The following is a 22,670-nucleotide window of genomic DNA, read 5'->3' as shown; positions in this document are numbered from 1 at the left end:
TTTCGGGGGGGGGGAGGGGGGAAGTTCCTACATTCGTTTGGGGGTCCTGAATTTTGGGGAGGGATCCTAGATTTTGGGGGGGGAGGGAGGGCGCTACATTTTGGGAGGTGGGGGTGGGAGGGTACAATTTTGGAGTGCCCTCTCCCCAGCTCTGCTTTGCTTTTGCTGCAGCTGTGGGCAGGGAGTTTTGGGGAGGGGAGGTTGGGGGCGTGGGGGGGTGGGAAGGGGGGGTGCCTAGGCTCGAGGATAGGGTTGGGGGGTGGGGTCCTGGAGGTGGGGAGGCAAGGTTTGGGGGGTGTGTGTCCCCCCCCGAGGCCAGCTGTACCTTCCTGCCGTTGTGGAAGACGCTCTGGCGCTGCAGGGTCCAGGTGGAGCGCTTGAGGGCCGGCGGCGCAGGCGGGCAGGGGGCAGCGGCCGGGGGGCGCCGCGGTCACCCCCAGCGCCAGGGAGGAGCTCCACTGCGGGTTGAGGGAATCGATCTGCACCTGGGGGAGGGGGGGGGGGGGGCAGGAAGTGACGTCAGACAGGAAGCCAGGGCCACGCGGGCAGGAAGTGAGGGCTGCAGCAGGGCAAAGCCAGGGCCCCGGGCTGACAGGAAGTGACGTCAGAGAGGCCTCAACCAGAGCCAGTTCTGTGCCCTGGCCAGACAGGAAGTGATGTCAGAGAGGTCTAACCAGAGCCAATTCCATGCCCTGGCCAAACAGGAAGTGATGTCAGAGAGAGCTAAACCAGAGCCAGTTCTGTGCCCTGGCCTGACAGGAAGTGACGTCAGAGAGGCGTCAACCAGAGCCAGTTCTGTGCCCCGGCCAGACAGGAAGTGACGTCAGCATACCAGGAAGTGAGGGTGGAGAGGCTCTAAAAGGGCAAATTCCATGCCCTGGCCGGACAGGAAGTGACGTCAGACAGGAAATGAGGGCAGAGAGATCTAAGAGAGCACAATCGCTGCTGCTCCTGACAGGAAGTGAGGTCAATGGGCAGGAAGTGAGGGCAGCGAGGCCCTAAAAGGGCAAATCCATGCCCTGGCCAGAGAGGAAGTGAGGACAGAGAGGAAGTGAGAGCGAGCAGACAGGGCAGAGAGGCCCTAACGGACCATAATGGCTGCTTCTCCTGACAGGAAGTGACATCAGTGGGCAGGAAGTGAGGGCAGAGAGGTTTAAGAGGCCCCAAACTCCCATTGGCCACCCCTTATAACATCCCCAACACACCCACTCTCCCACTGGCCACCCATTATGACATCACCAACACCCCCAGCCTCCCATTGGCCACCCCTTATGACATCACCAACACCCCCAGCCTCCCATTGGCCACCCCTTATGACATCCCCAACACACCCAGCCTCCCATTGGCTCCCCCCTTGCCCCCCTTCCCACGCTCTCCTGGCCCCACCCCATCACCCTACACCTCCCTCAAGGCTTCGAGCTCTGCCATTGGCCGCCCCTCCCCTCACCCTTCACCTCCCCCTCTCCCCCTCCCTCTCCACCAATCAGGCACCTGGAAGAGGCGGCCCGGGGGGGAGGGGCTGCCCCCACTAGCACCAGCCCCTGGTTGTAGCTGGCCACCCGCGTGGCCGTCCGGTTCCCGTTGGACAGCAAAATGTTCTTCCCGTGGCAGCCCAGGAAGGTGGGAGGGGCCTGGAGGGGTCAAAGGTCAAGGGGTCAAAGGTCAAGAGGCGGAACCTCCCCCAGCTGTCAAAAGCTCAAAGGGTTGAGGAGTGGAGGAGGTCCAAAGGGGCAAGAGAGAAGGGAGGCCAAGTTGGTGAGAAGCAGGTAAGGGAGGGATGGAGCTCTCCCACTTACTTCCCAGCTCCCTCCAAGTGTCCCCAGTCCCCTTCCTGTCCCTCCCAGTGCCCCCAGTCCCCTCCCAGTCCCTCCAGTTTCCTTCCTGTCCCTCCCAGTCCCGTCCCAGTGCCCCCAGTCCCCTCCCAGTCTCTCCAGTTCCCTTCCTGTCCCTCCCAGTCCCTCTCAGTGCCCCCAGTCCCCTCCCAGTCCCTCCAGTTCCTGTCCCTCCCAGTCCCTCCCAGTGCCCCCAGTCCCCTCCCAGTCCCTCCAGTTCCCTTCCTGTCCCTTGCAGTCCCTCCCAGTGCCCCCAGTCCCCTCCCAGTCCCTCCAGTTCCCTTCCAGTCCCTCCCAGTGCCCCCAGTCCCCTCCCAGTCCCTCCAGTTCCCTTCCTGTCCCTCCCAGTCCCTCCCAGTGCCCCCAGTCCCCTCCCAGTCCCTCCAGTTCCCTTCCTGTCCCTCCCAGTCCCTCCCAGTGCCCCCAGTCCCCTCCCAGTCCCTCCAGTTCCCTTCCTGTCCCTCCCAGTCCCTCCCAGTGCCCCCAGTCCCCTCCCAGTCCCTCCAGTTCCCTTCCTCTCCCTCCCAGTCCCCTCCCTAGTCTCTTCCGATCCCCTCCCAGTCCTTCCCAGTCCCCCCTGGTTCCCCTCCCATCCCCTCCCAGTCACTCACTGTGGGAGGGCTCCCAGTGGTGGGGGAGGGGCTGGGAGTAGGGGAGGGGCTAGGGGAAGGGGCAGGGCTGGCCCCGCCCCCTTCGTGCCCCGCCCCCCCTCCAGCGCTGACAATGGAGACGGCGGTGACCCTCCCGTACAGGTCCAGCGCCACGAAGGCGTTCTGCAGGCAGGAAGTGACGTCAGAGAGACCAGAAGTGAAGTCAGAGAGATGAAATGAGGTCAGGGAGACAGAAAGTGAAGTCAGAGAAAAGGGAGGTGGGTTTTGGGACAGGAAGTGAAGCCAGAGAGCTCTCAGAGATTGCTTCTATGTCCTTCCCAGACAGGAAGGGACATCACCCAGCCAGGACGTGACATGACCCAGCCAGGACGTGACATCATCCAGCCAGGACGTGACATCATCCAGCCAGGACATGACATCACTCAGACAGGAAGTGACATCATCCAGCCAGGGAGTGACATCACCCAGACAGGAAATGACATCATCCAGCCAGGAAGTGGCATCGAAGAGCTCTCTGAGGTCATTTTTATGTCCCACCCAGACAGGAAGTGACCTCACAGATCCCCCCCACACCGCTCTCCAGCCCAAAAACATCCCAAATCCCCTCCACAACCTCCCCCACGACCCCGATGACATCACTCCCAGCCTGATGACATCACTTCCTGTCCCAGAAATGACCTCACAACCCCCTTCCTTCCCCCACCCTCGGCTGACACCAAGCTGGGGCCACCCCCAGGGAGGTGACACCCCAATGGGGAGGGGGCTCAGGGGGTGACATGGGGGGGGAGCAGATGTCACTGATGATGTCAGAGGGGGGATTAGATGTCACTGATGACGTCAGAGCGGGGAAGGTACCTTGGCCACGCCCGTGGCTGCTGGTCCCATGTCCTCTCCATCCACCACCAAGTGCATGGAGTCGTCAGGGCCCCTCCTCACCCCCAGGCGGTTCCCAACCTGAGGTTTGGGGGGTGGGAGACCCCTCAGGGACCCCTCTCAATAATTAGTGACCCTCCCACCCTCACCCCAAAGTTTGGACCCCCAAACTCCCCCAGATTGCTCCCCCCCTCTAAGACTCTCTCAAGACCTCCCCAAGAACCTTCTCAGAGCTCCTTGAACCTCTGGGAACCACCCAAGACCCTCCCCCAGGACCCCTCCAGACCCCCAAGACCCCACAAGGACTCCCCAAGTCCCCTCTAGACCCCCATAGAGCCCCCAGAACCTCCTGAGAACCCCTCCAACAACTTCTCAGGACCCCCAAGGTCCCCTCAGGGCCCCTCCAGACTCCCATAGCTCACTCAGACCCCCTCCTACCCCCTCAAAACCCAACTCAAGAGCCCCAAGGTCCCCTCACATCCCCAGAACCCCCTCAGACCCCCTCCTACCCTCTCAAAACCCAACTCAAGAGCCCCAAGGCCCCCTCACATCCTCAGAACCCCCTCAGACCCCCTTCTACCACCTCAAAACCCAGCTCAAGACCCCCCTGGACCCTCTTAGGAGCCCCAAGGACCGCTCAAGCCCCCTTTGGACCCCCTTCTACCCCCTCAAAACCCAACTTAAGTGACCCTTAGGAGCCATAAGGTCCCCTCAAGCCCCCCTCAAACCCCCAGAGCCCCCTCAGGACCACCGCAGACCCCCTCCTACCCACTCAAAACCACTGCAGGCCCCAACTCAAGACCCCCTGGACCCCTCGAGTCCCCCTAGAGCCCCCTCCAGGACACCCCCCCCAGACTGACCGCCAGGCGGTCGAGCGAGACGCCGTAGTTGTGGCGTGTGATGGCTCCGTTCCTGCGCACCTCAGCCCCGGCCACCACCCAGCTGGGAGGTGCTGGGAGGTCCAGTAAGGAAGCTGGGAGGGCTGGGGGCCCCGGGGGGCCCTGCCCAGGGGGCAGAGAAGTTAACCCCAAGCGGACAGACCCTGCCCAGCGCTCATCCAGGGCCTCGATCCGCACCTGGGCAGGGAAAGGTCAAAGTGAGAGAGGGAAAGAGATGGCCAAAAGGGGTGGGGCTTGTTCTAAAAGGCGTGGCCTGCAAAGAGGGGTGTGGTCTGGGCAATGGGTGTGGCCCCAGGTGGCTCCTCCCCACCGTCCCTGGTGGGAGGACCTACCCTGCTCCAATGGGCCCTTAGCAAGGGAGTTACAAAGGGTTACATTGAACCCGGGGGGGGGAGGTGTGGGGATAGAGGCCTAGGGGGCGTGGCTCGCCCAAAGGGGCGTGGCCTATGATGATTGTGAGCATGGTCCCATGAGGCTCCGCCCCCCGGTGGGAGGGGCCATGCCACCTCAAGAGCCCTATAAAAGCCAAGTCCCAGGGATCTCAATGGGGGCTCTAAGGGCCCTGGAAAGGGGGCATGGCTTTTAAAAGGGGGCGTGGCTGGGGAGCGGTATAATGGTTGGGGGCGTGGCTTCCGTGGGGGGCGTGGCCACCACATGGCTCCACCCTCCCCAGCTCCTCAGCATTCATTTCCATAGGGCAGGGCCAAATTAGGGAAGCATGGCCTTGTGAGTGATGCGGAGCTTGGAAGGGGAGGGGCTTCCTAAAGGGAGGGGTTGGGGTAGGAGTGGCTAAGCATGGCCACACCCTCTTAAAGGGCCTCTGCTCCCATTCAGCTTCATTGAGCCCTTTGTAACCCATTTCTCTCAAAGGAACCCCAGGCCTCCCACTATTAGGCCATGCAGGGAAGGTGTCTGATCCCCACCCCACACCCCCAGCCCTCCCACTGACCCCGCCCCTCCGGGGGCGTGTCCCCCGACGGCACCACCCACCTCAAAGAGCTCCCCGGGGCGGAGGTGGGAGCGGCTGAAGACCAGGCCGTGGCAGTACCCTGCCACCCGAGCTGCCCCCAGCCCCTCCGCCCCCAGGGCCACATTCTGCCCACAGCGACCATGGAAGCGTTGGCAGGGCCCGGGGGGAGCTGGGGAATGAAAAGGAGTGGTCAAAAAGGGGTAGGGGGGGCGTGGCCTCCACGGGCAGGGTCCTGAAGAGGCGTGGCCCTAATGTAGGTATGAGTCCTGGGGGAGGTGCAGTACCACCACATTGGCTGGAGAGGGGAGGGGGTGGGAGGGGATTTGGCTGAGAAGGGTGGGGGTGAAAGGGGCATGGCTTGATGGGGTGTGGTCAGAAGGGGCGTGGCTAAGAGCAGGTGTGGTCCCAGGGGTGTGGTGCCTCAAGATGGCGTCGGCTGGAGATGGGAAGGGATTTGCCCCATGGGGTGTGGCTTCTGAAGGGTGTGATGGGGAAGAGGGAGTGGCTTAATCATCAGAACATCAAAAGGGGTGTGGCCCAATGTAGGTGGGGCCCCAGGCAGGGGGTGTGGTGACTCCAGGTCACAGGCCATTGGCTGGAGATGGGAAAGGGTGAGAGGGGATTTGACTGATGAAGGCATGGTCAAAAGGGGCGTGGCCCAACAGGGTGTGGTCCAAGAAGACATGACTTAAATAGGTGTGGTCCCTAGGGGTGTGTCACATCCATGCTACACCCCATTGGCTAGACCCTGGGGAGGGTGGGGGCTATGGTGTGGCTTTAAAAGGGCGTGGTCGAGCAGGGGCATGGCCAAAGAGGGTGTGGCACCTCCACCTCCCAACCCATCGGCTGGAGATGGCAGGGGGGAGGTTGGGTGGGAGGGGACTTGACTGCTAAGGGCATGGTCTGATGGGGTGGGGATGGTGGCCTTAACAGGCGTGGCCTAAGAGGCCATGGCCAAAGAGGGCGTGGCCAAAGAGGGCGTGGCCCTAGGCAATATGTGGCACCTCCCCCCCAACTGGCCAGAGAGCAGGAAGGGACTTGACCCTGCAGGTGAGGTCTGATGGGGAGGGAAGGGGGTGGGGAGTGTGGCCTCAATAGGCGTGGTCGAAGAGGGGGTGTGGCTACAGCAGGCGTGGCCCTGACTTGTGCAGCTCCCCATTGGCTGCTGCTGGGAGTAGGAGGAAGTGGGGGGTGGGGTGGACTCACCCTGAAGGGGGTGGGAGGTGGAAGGGAAGTGGCCATGGGCAGACAGGGGCGTGGCCGGAAGGGGGGCGTGGCCAGGCTTACCCGGGGAGGGGAGGGGGCAGCTCTTCTCGGCCCCCCCCGGTGGGGCCAGGCTGTTGTCGGCAGGGCAGGTGGCGCCGGTGAGGGAGACCTGAACGCACTGCCCGTAGAGATCGACCACGGCATAGACCTCTGGGGGGAGCGAGAGGGAGAGGAGGGGTTGGGGGACACCACCAGGGGGCACTTGGGATCCTGGGAGGGGGATGGGGACAGTGACCCCAGGGCCCTCGGTGTGCTCCTGGATGAGTGGGTCCAGCCCCCTGAGGCCTCCTCTGTGCCCCCAAGTCCCCATCCCCGTGTCCCCTTCCCTATCCCCATCCCCGTGTCCCCTTCCCTCTCCCCATCCCCGTGTCCCCTTCCCTATCCCCATCCCTGTGTCCCCATCCCTGTGTCCCCATCCCTATCCCCATCCCCATGTCCCCTTCCCTATCCCCATCCATATCCCCATCCTTGTGTCTCCTTCCATATCCCCATCCCTGTGTCCCTTTCCACGTCCCCATCCCTGTGTCCCCTTCCACGTCCCCATCCCTGTGTCCCTTTCCATGTCCCCATCCCTGTGTCCCCTTCCCTATCCCCATCCCTATCCCCATCCCTGTGTCCCCATCCCTGTGTCCCCATCCATATCCCCACCCCTGTGTCCCCACCCGTTTCCTTGTTCCCATGTCCTCCTCGCTGTGTCCTCCTCCATGTCTCCATCCTCATGTCCCCAAGTCCCCAGCCCAAACCTCTTAAGTCCCCATCTGCGGCCCAGCCGCCCCCCCAGCAGTTCCCCGGCCGGCCGCTAGGTGTCGCCGGCGGCGCGCGGAGCGACCCGGAGCAGGCCACCCCTGGTCGGTGCCGGTGGGGAAGCAGCGCAGGTCCCCCCGGGCCGTCCTCACCGTGGCCACACCCCTGTGTCCCTGGCCCCCTGTCCCCATCCCCATGGCCTCATCCTCACATCCCCGTCCCCATCCCAGCATCCCAATCCCTGCGTCCGTGTCTCCATGTCCCCATTCCAATGTCATCCCCCCTCATGTCCCTATCCCCAGGTCCCCATCCCCCTGTCCCCATCTCAGTGTCTTTGTCCCCCTGTCCCCATCCCAGTGCCCCTCTCCACATCCCCAAGTCCCCATCCCCCAGACCCCATCTCAGTGTCTTTGTCCACCTGTCCCCATCCCAGTGTCCCTCTCCATGTCCCCATGTCCCCATCCCCAGGTCCCCATCTCAGTGTCTTTGCCCCCCTGTCCCCATCCCAGTGTCCCTCTCCATGTCCCCAACTCTCCATCCCCATGTCCCCATCCCAGTGTCCCTCTCCATGTTCTCAAGTCCCCATCCCCATGTCCCCATCTCTGTGTCCCCATCTCAGTGTCTTTGTCCCCCTGTCCCCATCCCAGTGTCCCTCTCCCTGTCCCCATGTCCCCATCCCCAGGTCCCCATCTCTGTGTCCCCATCTCAGTGTCTTTGTCCTCCTGTCCCCATCCCAGTGTCCCTCTCCACATCCCCATGTCCCCATCCCCAAGTCCCCATCCCCAGGTCCCCATCCCAGTCTCCCTCTCCATGTCCCCAGGTCCCCATCCCCAGGTCCCCATCTCAGTGTCTTAGCCCCCCTGTCCCCATCCCAGTGTCCCTCTCCACGTCCCCAAGTCCCCATCCCTGTGTCCCCATCCCTGTGTCCCCCTCCATGTCCCCAGGTCCCCCTCCCAGCCCCTCATCCCCGACCTCCACCTCCCTGTCCCCGCAGCCCCCCAGGTGCCCATCTCGGTCCCCGCCACCCCCCCCGCAGTTCCGGGGGCGGCCGCTAGGTGTCGCGGGGGCGGCGCGGACCTGCGGGCAGCCCGGAGCAGGCCACGCCCTGGTCGGCGCCGTTGATGAAGTAGCGCAGGTCCCCCCGGGCCGTCCTCATCATCCCGATCCGGGCGCCCGTGCCCAGCGAGTCCAGGTCGCAGCCGTAGCTGTTCCGCAGGGTGTTGCCGTCCTGCATGATGGCAGTGCCGCTGGGGGGGGAGGGGAGAGACCGAGCAGGGTTGGGGGACGGCTGGGGGGATACCGGGGGGGGGGACGTCGAGGGAGGGGGGAAGGCGGCAGGGAGGGGTGGGGATGGCAGGGAGGGGAGAAGGAGACAGGAAGTGGGGATGGAAACAGGAGGAGGGATGGAGATGCCAGGGAGGGTTGGGGATGCCAGAGAGGGATGGGGATGCCAGGGAGGGATGGGGACAGCTTGGGGGACGCCGTGGGGGGAACATTAAGGGAGAAGTGGAGGTGGCAGGGAGGGGTGGGAGGACCGAGGGGAGATGGAGACAGGAAGGAGGGATGGAGACAGCAGGGAGGGAGGAGGACACCAGGGAAGGTTGGTGACAGCTTGAGAACATCAGGGGGATACCAGAGGAGACGTTAAGGGAGGAGTGGAAGTGGTAGGGAGGGTTGGGGACAGCTTGGAGGATTCCAAGGGGGATGTTAAGGCAGAGGTGGTGGCAGCAGGGAGGGTTGGGGACAGCTTGGGGGATACCAGGGGGGACGTTAGGGGAGAGGTGGTGGCAGCAGGGAGGGTTGGAAGGACCAAGGGGAGATGGATGGAGGCAGCAGGGAGGGATGGAGGCAGCAGGGAGGGATGGAAGGATCAAGGGGAGATGGAGGCAGCAGGGAGGGATGGAGGCAGCAGGGAGGGATGGAGGCAGCAGGGAGGGATGGAAGGACCAAGGGGAGATGGATGGAGGCAGCAGGGAGGGTTGGAAGGACCAAGGGGAGATGGAGGCAGCAGGGAGGGATGGAGGCAGCAGGGAGGGATGGAAGGACCAAGGGGAGATGGAGGCAGCAGGGAGGGATGGAAGGACCAAGGGGAGATGGAGGCAGCAGGGAGGGATGGAGGCAGCAGGGAGGGATGGAGGCAGCAGGGAGGGATGGAAGGACCAAGGGGAGATGGATGGAGGCAGCAGGGAGGGTTGGAAGGACCAAGGGGAGATGGAGGCAGCAGGGAGGGATGGAGGCAGCAGGGAGGGATGGAAGGACCAAGGGGAGATGGAGGCAGCAGGGAGGGATGGAAGGACCAAGGGGAGATGGAGGCAGCAGGGAGGGATGGAAGGACCAAGGGGAGATGGAGGCAGCAGGGAGGGATGGAAGGACCAAGGGGAGATGGAGGCAGCAGGGAGGGATGGAAGGACCAAGGGGAGATGAAGGCAGCAGGGAGGGATGGAGGCACCAAAGTGATGTGGGGCAGGAAGGGCCCGGGGGGGGGCGTGGCTTTAAGAATGGGGCGTGGTTTGTCCTAGGGCGGGGCCTGATGAGAGGGAGTGGCCCCATGGGTGGAGCTATCGTGCCCCTGTTGTCCGATAGGAGGCCAGATGCAGGGAGCAGCTCAACAGGAGTTAAGAGCGAGTGGGGGGGGCGTGGTTTATGAGGGGGCGTGGTCACCACATGGCTCCACCTCCCCCATATCTCCCCATTCATTCCACTGGGGGCAGGGCTTAATTAAAGAGGCGTGGCCTACCGAGCAGGGGTGGGGCTATGGTGAGGAGCAGCTTACAAAGTGGAGAGGCTTGAGTGGGAGGGGCTAAGCGTGGCCACGCCCTCTTAAAGAGCCCTTGGCCGTTTTAAGCCCCATTGTAACCCAGCTTCATCCCTATTGGTGGGGCCAGTTGGTCCCACCCCCTCGTGGGCACGTCCTGCGACATGCCACGCCCCTTATGGGCGTACCCAACCCTAACCACGCCCACTTTTCTTAACGGGACCCCACACCTCCCACTACTAGAGCATGCAGGGGGTGACAAACCCAGATCCACACACACCCCTGTGGCCCCACCCCCCCGTGGGCGTGCCAAGATGTCAGCCACGCCTATTGTGGGCGTGTCCCAGCGCTAACCACGCCCCCTCCTGGGCCTTAAAGGAGCCCAGTCCTGACCTCAGCATCCAGGTGTCGTAGTCGATGTCTGTCATGGTGTTGGGGAACTCCAGGTCCTCAGGGCGGATGGCAGTGACCCCTGGAGGGGGAGGGGAGGGAAGGACACCCCATGAGTTGGGGGGACCCCCAGGAGGTCACTGGGCGGTGGGGGGAATGGGGACTCCCCAGTAAGCTCCCAGCAGGGCCCAGTACCAGCCTCGATGGAGCCAGACCAGCGGTCGACCATCTTCTGGATGACGATCTCGAAGAGCTCTCCGTCCCTCAGCGCCCTGGGGGGGACAGAGGGGGCAGGGCCACCTCAGGGGGCACCCCAGGACCCTTGTGGGGTGGTCCTGAGACCATTCTGGGGGCCCTGAGGGAGATTCGGGGGCTCAGTGGTTGGGTTTGGAGGTCACAGAAGGGGAGGGACATCCAAGGGTCAGGTATGGAGATCACAGGTGGGGTCTGGAGCTCCAGGGGTTGGGTTTGGAGGTCATTGGTTAGCTCTGGACCTCCATGGGTTGGGTTTGGAGATCCAAGGGTCGGGTCTGGAGCCTCCTGAGCAGCTTTTGAGGTCGTGGGGTTTGGTTTGGAGCTCCATGGGCTGGGTCTAGACCTCCATGGGCTGGGTCTAGACCTCCATGGCTTGGGTTCAGAGCTCCATGGCTTGGGTCTAGAGGCCATAGGTTGGGTCTGGAGCTCCATGGCTTGGGTGTAGACCTCCATGGCTTGGGTCTAGAGGCCATTGGCTGGCTCTGGAGCTCCATGGCTTGGGTCTGGAGCCTGCCCAGAAGCTTTGGAGGTCATGGGGTTGGGTCTGGAGCTCCAAGGTTGGCTCTGGAGCTCCACGGCTTGGGTTTGGAGCTGGTGGATGGGCTCCAGCCTCCAGGGGTCGGCTCCATCCCTGCAGGGGTTGGCTCCAGCCCTCCAGGGATGGGCTCCATCCCTCCAGGGGTGGGCTCGAGCCCTCTAGGGGTCAGATCCAGCCCTCCAGGGGTCAGCTCCAGCCCTCCAGGGGTTAGCTCCAGCCCTCCAGGGGTCGGCTCCAGCCCTCTAGGGGTCGGCTCCAGCCCTCCAGGGGTCAGCTCCAGCCCTCCCGAGGTCGGCTCCAGCCCTCCAGGGCTCGGCTCCATCCCTCCTGGGGTCGGCTCCAGCCCTCCCGGGGTGGGCTCCAGCCCTCCCCCCCTCCCTTGCTGCAGCCCCAGGCCGCCCCCCGCGGCGGTGCAGGGCCGGGGGCGGGCGGCAGGGGGCAGCACCTGTTGGAGATGACGATGGCGTCGTTGAACTCGGCGCGGCAGTTCTGGCGCAGGGCGGTGCGGCCCCCGTTGGTGATCAGGGCGTTGGAGCCGTGCAGGCGGTGGAAGCGCAGCTCCCCGGCCCCGCCCCCGGCCCCGCCCCCGGCCCCGCCCCCGCCCGCCTCGGGCGAGCCTGGGCTGGGCCCCTCCGAGCCCTCCGCCGGCAGCGAGGGAAGGTCTGCGGGGAGGGAGGGGAAGGGCTCAGGGGGAGGCTGCCGAGGAGGCTCCAGAGCCCTCACAGCTCCCCCAGGCGCCCACAGAGCCTCCTGAGGGGGCCTCAGAACCCTCCTGAGAGAGCTCCAACCCCCTCCAGATGCCCTCAGAACCCTCCTGAGGGAGCTCCAACCCCCTCCAGATGCCCTCAGAACCCTCCTGAGGGAGCTCCAACCCCCTCCAGATGCCCTCAGAACCCCCTCAGATACCTCCAAGCCCCTTCCAGCCCCCCTCAGATACCTCCAAGCCCCCTCCAGCCCCCCTCAGATACCTCCAAGCCCCCTCCAGCCCCCCTCAGATACCTCCAAGCCCCTTCCAGCCCCCCTCAGATACCTCCAAGCCCCCTCCAGCCCCCCTCAGATACCTCCAAGCCCCTTCCAGCCCCCCTCAGATACCTCCAAGCCCCTTCCAGCCCCCCTCAGATACCTCCAAGCCCCCTCCAGCCCCCCTCAGATACCTCCAGACCCCTTCCAGCCCCCCTCAGATACCTCCAAGCCCCTTCCACCCCCTCTCAGATACCTCCAAGCCCCTTCCAGCCCCCCTCAGATACCTCCAAGCCCCTTCCAGCCCCCCTCAGATACCTCCAAGCCCCTTCCAGCTCCCCTTAGATACCTCCAAGCCCACTCCAACCCCGCATTAGATGCCTCCAAGCCTCCTTAGATAGCTCTAACCCCCTTTAGATGCCCTCAGAACCCTCCTGAGAGAGCTCCAAGCCCCTCCAGATGCCCTCAGAACCCCCTCAGATACCTCCAAGCCCCTTCCAGCCCCCCTCAGATACCTCCAAGCCCCCTCCAGCCCCCCTCAGATACCTCCAAGCCCCCTCCAGCCCCCCTCAGATACCTCCAAGCCCCCTCCAGCCCCCCTCAGATACCTCCAAGCCCCTTCCAGCCCCACTCAGATACCTCCAAGCCCCTTCCAGCCCCACTCAGATACCTCCAAGCCCCTTCCAGCCCCACTCACATACCTCCAAGCCCCTTCCAGCCCCACTCACATACCTCCAAGCCCCTTCCAGCCCCACTCACATACCTCCAAGCCCCTTCCAGCCCCCCTCAGATACCTCCAAGCCCCTTCCAGCCCCCCTCAGATACCTCCAAGCCCCTTCCAGCCCCCCATAGATACCTCCAAGCCCCTTCCAGCCCCCCTCAGATACCTCCAAGCCCCTTCCAGCCCCACTCACATACCTCCAAGCCCCTTCCAGCCCCCCTCAGATACCTCCAAGCCCCTTTAGATGCCCTCAGAACCTCACTTAGATGCCTCCAAGCCCCTTCCAGCCCCCCTCAGATACCTCCAAGCCTCCTCCAACCCCCCTTAGATGCCTCCAAGCCTCCTTAGATAGCTCCAACCCCCTTTAGATGCCCTCAGAACCCTTCTTAGATAGCTCTAACCCCCTCTAGATGCCCTCAGAACCCTCCTCAGATGCCTCCAATCCCCCTTAGATGCCTTCAGGCCTCCTTAGATACCTCCAAGCCCCCTCCAACCCCCCCTTAGATGCCTCCAAGCCTCCTTAGATAGCTCCAACCCCCTTTAGATGCCCTCAGAACCCTTCTTAGATAGCTCTAACCTGCTTTAGATGCCCTCAGAACCCCCCTCAGATACCTCTGAGCCCTTTCCAGCCCCCCTCAGATGCCTCCAAGCCCCTTCCAGCCCCCCTCAAATACCTCCAAGCCCCTTCCAGCCCCCCTCAGATACCTCCAAGCCCCTTCCAGCCCCACTCAGATACCTCCAAGCCCCTTCCAGCCCCACTCAGATACCTCCAAGGCCCTTCCAGCCCCACTCAGATACCTCCAAGCCCCCTCCAGCCCCACTCAGATACCTCCAAGCCCCCTCCAACCCCACTCAGATACCTCCAAGCCCCCTCCAGCCCCACTCAGATACCTCCAAGCCCCTTCCAGCCCCACTCAGATACCTCCAAGCCCCCTCCAACCCCACTCAGATACCTCCAAGCCCCCTTAGGTACCTCCAAGCCTCCTCAGCTACCTCCCCCCCGTTCAGCTGCCCTCGGCGACCCCCGGGCCGCCCCCCAGCCCCCCCCAGCTCTCACCTCCCTCCTCCAGGATGGTGGCCTGGGCGGCCTGGCCGTAGAGGTCGACGACGGCGTAGACGCCGGGGGGGGACGTTGCAGGCGGCCGGGCCCTGCGCCACGCCGTTGACGAAGAAGTGCAGGGTGCCGTCGGGGCGCCGCACCACCCCCACCGTGTCCCCCGCCTGCAGGGGGCAGGGGGGCCTCAGCACCACCCAGGGCAGCCCTCAGCACCACCCCCACCGTGTCCCCCGCCTGCAGGGGGCAGGGGGGGCCTCAGCACCACCCAGGGCAGCCCTCAGCACCACCCAGCACCGCCCAGCACCGCCCAGCACCCACCCAGCACCCCCCAGCACCACCCCCACCGTGTCCCCCGCCTGCAGGGGGCCAGGTGGTCCTCAGCACCACCCAGCACCACCCAGCACCGCCCAGCACCACCCCAGCACCACCCCCACAGTGTCCCCCGCCTGCAGGGGTCAGGGGGGGCCTCAGCACCCCCCAGCACCACCCAGCACCCACCCAGCACCACCCAGCACCACCCAGCATCGCCCAGCACTCCCCAGCACCCCCCAGCACCACCCCCACCATGTCCCCCGCCTGCAGGGGGCCAGGGGGGTCCTCAGCACTGCCCAGCACCCCCCAGCACCGCCCAGCACCCACCCAGCACCGCCCAGCACCCCCCAGCACCACCCCCACCGTGTCCCCCGCCTGCAGGGGGCCAGGGGGGCCTCAGCACCACCCAGCACCACCCAGCACCGCCCAGCACCACCCCAGCACCACCCCCACCGTGTCCCCCGCCTGCAGGGGTCAGGGGGGGCCTCAGCACCCCCCAGCACCACCCAGCACCCACCCAGCACCACCCAGCACCACCCAGCATCGCCCAGCACTCCCCAGCACCCCCCAGCATCACCCAGCACCGCCCAGCATCACCCAGCACCGCCCAGCATCGCCCAGCATCACCCAGCACCGCCCAGCATCGCCCAGCATCACCCAGCATCACCCAGCACCGCCCAGCATCGCCCAGCATCACCCAGCATCACCCAGCACCGCCCAGCATCGCCCAGCATCGCCCAGCATCACCCAGCATCGCCCAGCATCACCCAGCATCGCCCAGCACCGCCCAGCATCACCCAGCATCACCCAGCATCACCCAGCATCACCCAGCATCGCCCAGCATCACCCAGCATCACCCAGCACCGCCCAGCATCACCCAGCATCACCCAGCATCACCCAGCATCACCCAGCATCGCCCAGCATCACCCAGCATCACCCAGCACCGCCCAGCATCGCCCAGCATCACCCAGCATCGCCCAGCATCGCCCAGCATCACCCAGCACCGCCCAGCATCACCCAGCATCGCCCAGCATCGCCCAGCATCACCCAGCACCGCCCAGCATCACCCAGCATCACCCAGCATCACCCAGCACCGCCCAGCATCACCCAGCATCACCCAGCATCACCCAGCATCACCCAGCACCACCCAGCATCACCCAGCATCACCCAGCACCGCCCAGCACCGCCCAGCATCACCCAGCACCGCCCAGCATCACCCAGCACCGCCCAGCACCGCCCAGCACAGCCCAGCATCACCCAGCATCACCCAGCATCACCCAGCATCGCCCAGCACCGCCCAGCACCGCCCAGCATCACCCAGCATCACCCAGCATCACCCAGCACCGCCCAGCACCGCCCAGCATCACCCAGCATCGCCCAGCACCGCCCAGCACCGCCCAGCATCACCCAGCATCACCCAGCATCACCCAGCACCGCCCAGCACCGCCCAGCATCACCCAGCATCACCCAGCATCACCCAGCATCGCCCAGCACCGCCCAGCACCGCCCAGCATCACCCAGCATCACCCAGCATCACCCAGCACCGCCCAGCACCGCCCAGCACAGCCCAGCATCACCCAGCATCACCCAGCATCACCCAGCACCGCCCAGCATCGGCCAGCATCGCCCAGCATCACCCAGCATCACCCAGCATCACCCAGCACCGCCCAGCATCACCCAGCATCACCCAGCATCACCCAGCATCACCCAGCATCACCCAGCACTGCCCAGCATCACCCAGCATCACCCAGCATCACCCAGCACCACCCAGCACCGCCCAGCACCGCCCAGCATCACCCAGCATCACCCAGCACCGCCCAGCACCGCCCAGCACCGCCCAGCATCACCCAGCATCACCCAGCATCGCCCAGCACCGCCCAGCACCGCCCAGCATCACCCAGCATCACCCAGCATCACCCAGCACCGCCCAGCACCGCCCAGCACAGCCCAGCATCACCCAGCATCACCCAGCATCACCCAGCATCACCCAGCATCACCCAGCACCGCCCAGCATCGGCCAGCATCGCCCAGCATCACCCAGCATCACCCAGCATCACCCAGCACCGCCCAGCATCACCCAGCACCGCCCAGCATCACCCAGCATCACCCAGCATCACCCAGCACCGCCCAGCACCGCCCAGCATCACCCAGCATCACCCAGCATCACCCAGCATCACCCAGCACCGCCCAGCACCACCCAGCATCACCCAGCATCACCCAGCACCGCCCAGCATCACCCAGCATCACCCAGCATCACCCAGCATCACCCAGCACCGCCCAGCACCGCCCAGCATCACCCAGCATCACCCAGCATCACCCAGCACCGCCCAGCACCACCCAGCATCACCCAGCACCGCCCAGCATCACCCAGCATCACCCAGCATCACCCAGCATCACCCAGCACCGCCCAGCACCGCCCAGCATCACCCAGCATCACCCAGCATCACCCAGCACCGCCCAGCATCACCCAGCACCGCCCAGCATCACCCAGCATCACCCAGCATCACCCAGCACTGCCCAGCATCACCCAGCATCACCCAGCATCACCCAGCACTGCCCAGCATCACCCAGCACCGCCCAGCATCACCCAGCATCACCCAGCATCACCCAGCACTGCCCAGCATCACCCAGCACCGCCCAGCATCGCCCAGCATCACCCAGCACCGCCCAGCACCGCCCAGCACAGCCCAGCATCACCCAGCACCGCCCAGCATCACCCAGCATCACCCAGCATCACCCAGCATCACCCAGCACCGCCCAGCATCACCCAGCATCACCCAGCATCACCCAGCACTGCCCAGCATCACCCAGCACCGCCCAGCATCACCCAGCATCGCCCAGCACCACCCAGCATCACCCAGCACCGCCCAGCATCACCCAGCATCACCCAGCATCGCCCAGCATCACCCAGCATCACCCAGCACCGCCCAGCATCACCCAGCACCACCCAGCATCACCCAGCATCACCCAGCATCACCCAGCATCACCCAGCACCACCCAGCACCACCCAGCATCACCCAGCACCGCCCAGCATCACCCAGCATCACCCAGCACCACCCAGCATCACCCAGCATCGCCCAGCACCGCCCAGCATCACCCAGCATCACCCAGCACCGCCCAGCATCACCCAGCATCACCCAGCATCGCCCAGCACCGCCCAGCATCACCCAGCATCACCCAGCATCACCCAGCATCGCCCAGCACCGCCCAGCACCGCCCAGCATCACCCAGCATCACCCAGCATCGCCCAGCACCGCCCAGCACCGCCCAGCATCACCCAGCATCACCCAGCACCACCCAGCATCACCCAGCATCACCCAGCATCACCCAGCACCGCCCAGCACCGCCCAGCACAGCCCAGCATCACCCAGCACCGCCCAGCATCACCCAGCATCACCCAGCATCACCCAGCATCACCCAGCACGGCCCAGCACCGCCCAGCATCACCCAGCACCGCCCAGCATCACCCAGCATCACCCAGCATCACCCAGCATCACCCAGCACCGCCCAGCACCGCCCAGCATCACCCAGCATCACCCAGCACCGCCCAGCATCGCCCAGCATCACCCAGCACCGCCCAGCATCGCCCAGCATCGCCCAGCATCACCCAGCATCACCCAGCATCGCCCAGCATCACCCAGCATCACCCAGCACCGCCCAGCATCGCCCAGCATCGCCCAGCATCACCCAGCATCACCCAGCATCACCCAGCATCATCCAGCATCGCCCAGCATCACCCAGCATCGCCCAGCATCGCCCAGCACCACCCAGCACCGCCCAGCACCACCCAGCATCACCCAGCATCGCCCAGCATCGCCCAGCACCACCCAGCACCGCCCAGCACCACCCAGCACCACCCAGCACCGCCCAGCATCACCCAGCATCACCCAGCATCACCCAGCACCACCCAGCACCGCCCAGCATCGCCCAGCATCGCCCAGCATCGCCCAGCATCACCCAGCACCGCCCAGCACCGCCCAGCATCGCCCAGCATCACCCAGCATCACCCAGCACCGCCCAGCACCGCCCAGCACCGCCCAGCATCACCCAGCATCACCCAGCATCACCCAGCACCGCCCAGCATCACCCAGCACCACCCAGCACCGCCCAGCATCACCCAGCACCACCCAGCATCACCCAGCACCGCCCAGCACCGCCCAGCATCACCCAGCATCACCCAGCATCACCCAGCACCGCCCAGCATCGCCCAGCATCGCCCAGCATCACCCAGCATCACCCAGCATCACCCAGCATCACCCAGCATCACCCAGCACCGCCCAGCACCGCCCAGCACCGCCCAGCATCGCCCAGCATCACCCAGCATCACCCAGCACCGCCCAGCACCGCCCAGCACCGCCCAGCACCGCCCAGCATCGCCCAGCATCACCCAGCACCACCCAGCACCGCCCAGCATCACCCAGCACCACCCAGCACCGCCCAGCATCACCCAGCACCACCCAGCACCGCCCAGCATCACCCAGCACCGCCCAGCATCACCCAGCACCGCCCAGCATCGCCCAGCACCGCCCAGCATCACCCAGCATCACCCAGCATCGCCCAGCACCGCCCAGCACCGCCCAGCACCGCCCAGCATCACCCAGCACCGCCCAGCATCACCCAGCATCGCCCAGCACCGCCCAGCATCACCCAGCATCACCCAGCACCGCCCAGCATCACCCAGCATCACCCAGCATCCCCCAGCACCGCCCAGCATCACCCAGCATCACCCAGCATCACCCAGCATCACCCAGCACCACCCAGCACCGCCCAGCATCGCCCAGCATCGCCCAGCATCGCCCAGCATCACCCAGCACCGCCCAGCACCGCCCAGCATCGCCCAGCATCACCCAGCATCGCCCAGCATCGCCCAGCATCGCCCAGCACCGCCCAGCACCGCCCAGCATCACCCAGCATCACCCAGCACCGCCCAGCACCGCCCAGCACCGCCCAGCATCACCCAGCATCACCCAGCATCACCCAGCATCACCCAGCATCACCCAGCATCACCCAGCATCACCCAGCACCGCCCAGCATCACCCAGCATCGCCCAGCACCACCCAGCATCACCCAGCACCGCCCAGCATCACCCAGCATCACCCAGCATCACCCAGCACCGCCCAGCACCGCCCAGCACCGCCCAGCATCACCCAGCATCACCCAGCATCACCCAGCACCGCCCAGCATCACCCAGCATCACCCAGCATCACCCAGCACCGCCCAGCATCACCCAGCATCGCCCAGCATCACCCAGCATCACCCAGCACCGCCCAGCATCACCCAGCATCACCCAGCATCGCCCAGCATCACCCAGCATCACCCAGCATCACCCAGCACTGCCCAGCATCACCCAGCATCACCCAGCATCGCCCAGCATCACCCAGCATCACCCAGCACCGCCCAGCATCACCCAGCATCGCCCAGCATCACCCAGCATCACCCAGCATCACCCAGCACTGCCCAGCATCACCCAGCATCACCCAGCACCGCCCAGCATCACCCAGCATCACCCAGCACCGCCCAGCATCACCCAGCATCACCCAGCACCGCCCAGCACCGCCCAGCACCGCCCAGCATCACCCAGCATCACCCAGCATCACCCAGCACCGCCCAGCATCACCCAGCATCACCCAGCATCACCCAGCACCGCCCAGCATCACCCAGCATCACCCAGCACCGCCCAGCATCACCCAGCATCACCCAGCACCGCCCAGCACCGCCCAGCATCACCCAGCATCACCCAGCATCACCCAGCACCGCCCAGCATCACCCAGCATCACCCAGCACCGCCCAGCATCACCCAGCATCACCCAGCATCACCCAGCATCACCCAGCACCGCCCAGCATCACCCAGCATCACCCAGCACCGCCCAGCACCGCCCAGCATCACCCAGCATCACCCAGCACCGCCCAGCACCGCCCAGCATCACCCAGCATCACCCAGCACCGCCCAGCATCACCCAGCATCGCCCAGCATCACCCAGCATCACCCAGCATCACCCAGCACTGCCCAGCATCACCCAGCATCACCCAGCATCACCCAGCATCACCCAGCACCGCCCAGCATCACCCAGCATCACCCAGCACCGCCCAGCATCACCCAGCATCACCCAGCATCACCCAGCACCGCCCAGCATCACCCAGCATCACCCAGCATCACCCAGCATCACCCAGCATCACCCAGCATCACCCAGCATCACCCAGCACCACCCAGCATCACCCAGCATCACCCAGCACCGCCCAGCATCACCCAGCATCACCCAGCATCGCCCAGCACCGCCCAGCATCACCCAGCATCACCCAGCATCACCCAGCATCATCCAGCATCGCCCAGCACCGCCCAGCACCGCCCAGCATCACCCAGCACCGCCCAGCATCACCCAGCATCACCCAGCATCACCCAGCACCGCCCAGCATCACCCAGCATCACCCAGCACCACCCAGCACCACCCAGCATCACCCAGCATCACCCAGCATCACCCAGCACCGCCCAGCATCACCCAGCATCACCCAACATCACCCAGCATCATCCAGCATCGCCCAGCACCGCCCAGCACCGCCCAGCATCACCCAGCACCACCCAGCACCGCCCAGCATCACCCAGCATCACCCAGCATCACCCAGCACTGCCCAGCATCACCCAGCATCACCCAGCACCACCCAGCATCACCCAGCATCACCCAGCACCGCCCAGCATCACCCAGCATCACCCAGCATCACCCAGCATCATCCAGCATCGCCCAGCACCGCCCAGCACCGCCCAGCATCACCCAGCACCGCCCAGCATCACCCAGCATCACCCAGCATCACCCAGCACCGCCCAGCATCACCCAGCATCACCCAGCACCGCCCAGCATCACCCAGCATCACCCAGCATCACCCAGCATCACCCAGCACTGCCCAGCATCACCCAACATCACCCAGCATCACCCAGCATCACCCAGCATCACCCAGCATCACCCAGCACTGCCCAGCACCGCCCAGCATCACCCAGCACCGCCCAGCATCACCCAGCATCACCCAGCATCACCCAGCATCACCCAGCACTGCCCAGCACTGCCCAGCATCACCCAGCATCACCCAGCATCACCCAGCATCACCCAGCACCGCCCAGCATCACCCAGCATCACCCAGCATCACCCAGCACCACCCAGCATCACCCAGCATCACCCAGCATCACCCAGCACCGCCCAGCATCACCCAGCACCGCCCAGCATCACCCAGCATCACCCAGCACCGCCCAGCATCACCCAGCATCACCCAGCATCACCCAGCATCACCCAGCATCATCCAGCATCGCCCAGCACCGCCCAGCACCGCCCAGCATCACCCAGCACCGCCCAGCATCACCCAGCATCACCCAGCATCACCCAGCACCGCCCAGCATCACCCAGCACCGCCCAGCATCACCCAGCATCACCCAGCATCGCCCAGCATCGCCCAGCATCATCCAGCATCGCCCAGCACCGCCCAGCACCGCCCAGCATCACCCAGCACCGCCCAGCATCACCCAGCACCGCCCAGCATCATCCAGCATCGCCCAGCACCGCCCAGCACCGCCCAGCATCACCCAGCACCGCCCAGCATCACCCAGCACCGCCCAGCATCACCCAGCATCACCCAGCATCACCCAGCACCACCCAGCATCACCCACCATCACCCAGCATCACCCAGCACCGCCCAGCATCACCCAGCATCACCCAGCACCGCCCAGCATCACCCAGCATCACCCAGCATCACCCAGCATCATCCAGCATCGCCCAGCACCGCCCAGCACCGCCCAGCATCACCCAGCACCGCCCAGCACCGCCCAGCATCACCCAGCATCGCCCAGCATCACCCAGCATCGCCCAGCACCGCCCAGCATCGCCCAGCATCGCCCAGCACCGCCCAGCACCGCCCAGCACCGCCCAGCACCGCCCAGCATCACCCAGCATCACCCAGCATCACCCAGCACCGCCCAGCACCGCCCAGCATCGCCCAGCATCACCCAGCACCACCCAGCACCGCCCAGCACCGCCCAGCACCGCCCAGCATCACCCAGCATCACCCAGCACCGCCCAGCATCACCCAGCACCACCCAGCACCGCCCAGCATCACCCAGCATCACCCAGCATCACCCAGCACCGCCCAGCACCGCCCAGCATCACCCAGCATCACCCAGCATCACCCAGCACCGCCCAGCATCGCCCAGCATCACCCAGCATCACCCAGCATCACCCAGCATCACCCAGCATCACCCAGCATCACCCAGCACCGCCCAGCACCGCCCAGCATCACCCAGCATCACCCAGCATCACCCAGCACCGCCCAGCACCGCCCAGCATCGCCCAGCACCGCCCAGCATCGCCCAGCACCGCCCAGCACCGCCCAGCACCGCCCAGCACCGCCCAGCATCACCCAGCATCACCCAGCATCACCCAGCACCGCCCAGCACCGCCCAGCATCGCCCAGCATCACCCAGCACCACCCAGCACCGCCCAGCACCGC

At 65.5% G+C, this 22,670-nt stretch overlaps 1 protein-coding gene across 1 annotated transcript in view; it reads right to left on the bottom strand.

The window, feature by feature from the left end:
• Nucleotides 1-325: 325 nt before the first annotated feature.
• The window catches only part of NEURL4 (neuralized E3 ubiquitin protein ligase 4), a gene marked incomplete at both ends in the record, with an annotated part of 48,109 nt that continues 25,764 nt past the window's right edge, over nt 326-22,670 (bottom strand). The window contains 14 exon segments of the mRNA XM_068171042.1: nt 326-385; nt 387-485; nt 1,455-1,631; nt 2,444-2,605; nt 3,299-3,397; nt 4,177-4,392; nt 5,206-5,354; nt 6,473-6,601; nt 8,273-8,442; nt 10,344-10,422; nt 10,536-10,612; nt 11,579-11,795; nt 13,872-13,941; nt 13,943-14,035. Coding sequence (XP_068027143.1) covers nt 326-385; nt 387-485; nt 1,455-1,631; nt 2,444-2,605; nt 3,299-3,397; nt 4,177-4,392; nt 5,206-5,354; nt 6,473-6,601; nt 8,273-8,442; nt 10,344-10,422; nt 10,536-10,612; nt 11,579-11,795; nt 13,872-13,941; nt 13,943-14,035 — 1,797 coding nt within the window.

The sequence above is a fragment of the Melanerpes formicivorus genome, unplaced genomic scaffold (assembly GCF_026170545.1).
Source record: "Melanerpes formicivorus ecotype bairdi unplaced genomic scaffold, bMelFor1.0.p_v2 SCAF_1416, whole genome shotgun sequence".
Taxonomy (NCBI): Eukaryota; Metazoa; Chordata; class Aves; order Piciformes; family Picidae; genus Melanerpes; species Melanerpes formicivorus.
The sequence above is the reverse complement of the archived record's forward strand: the minus strand, read 5'-3'. Positions and strand labels throughout refer to the sequence as shown.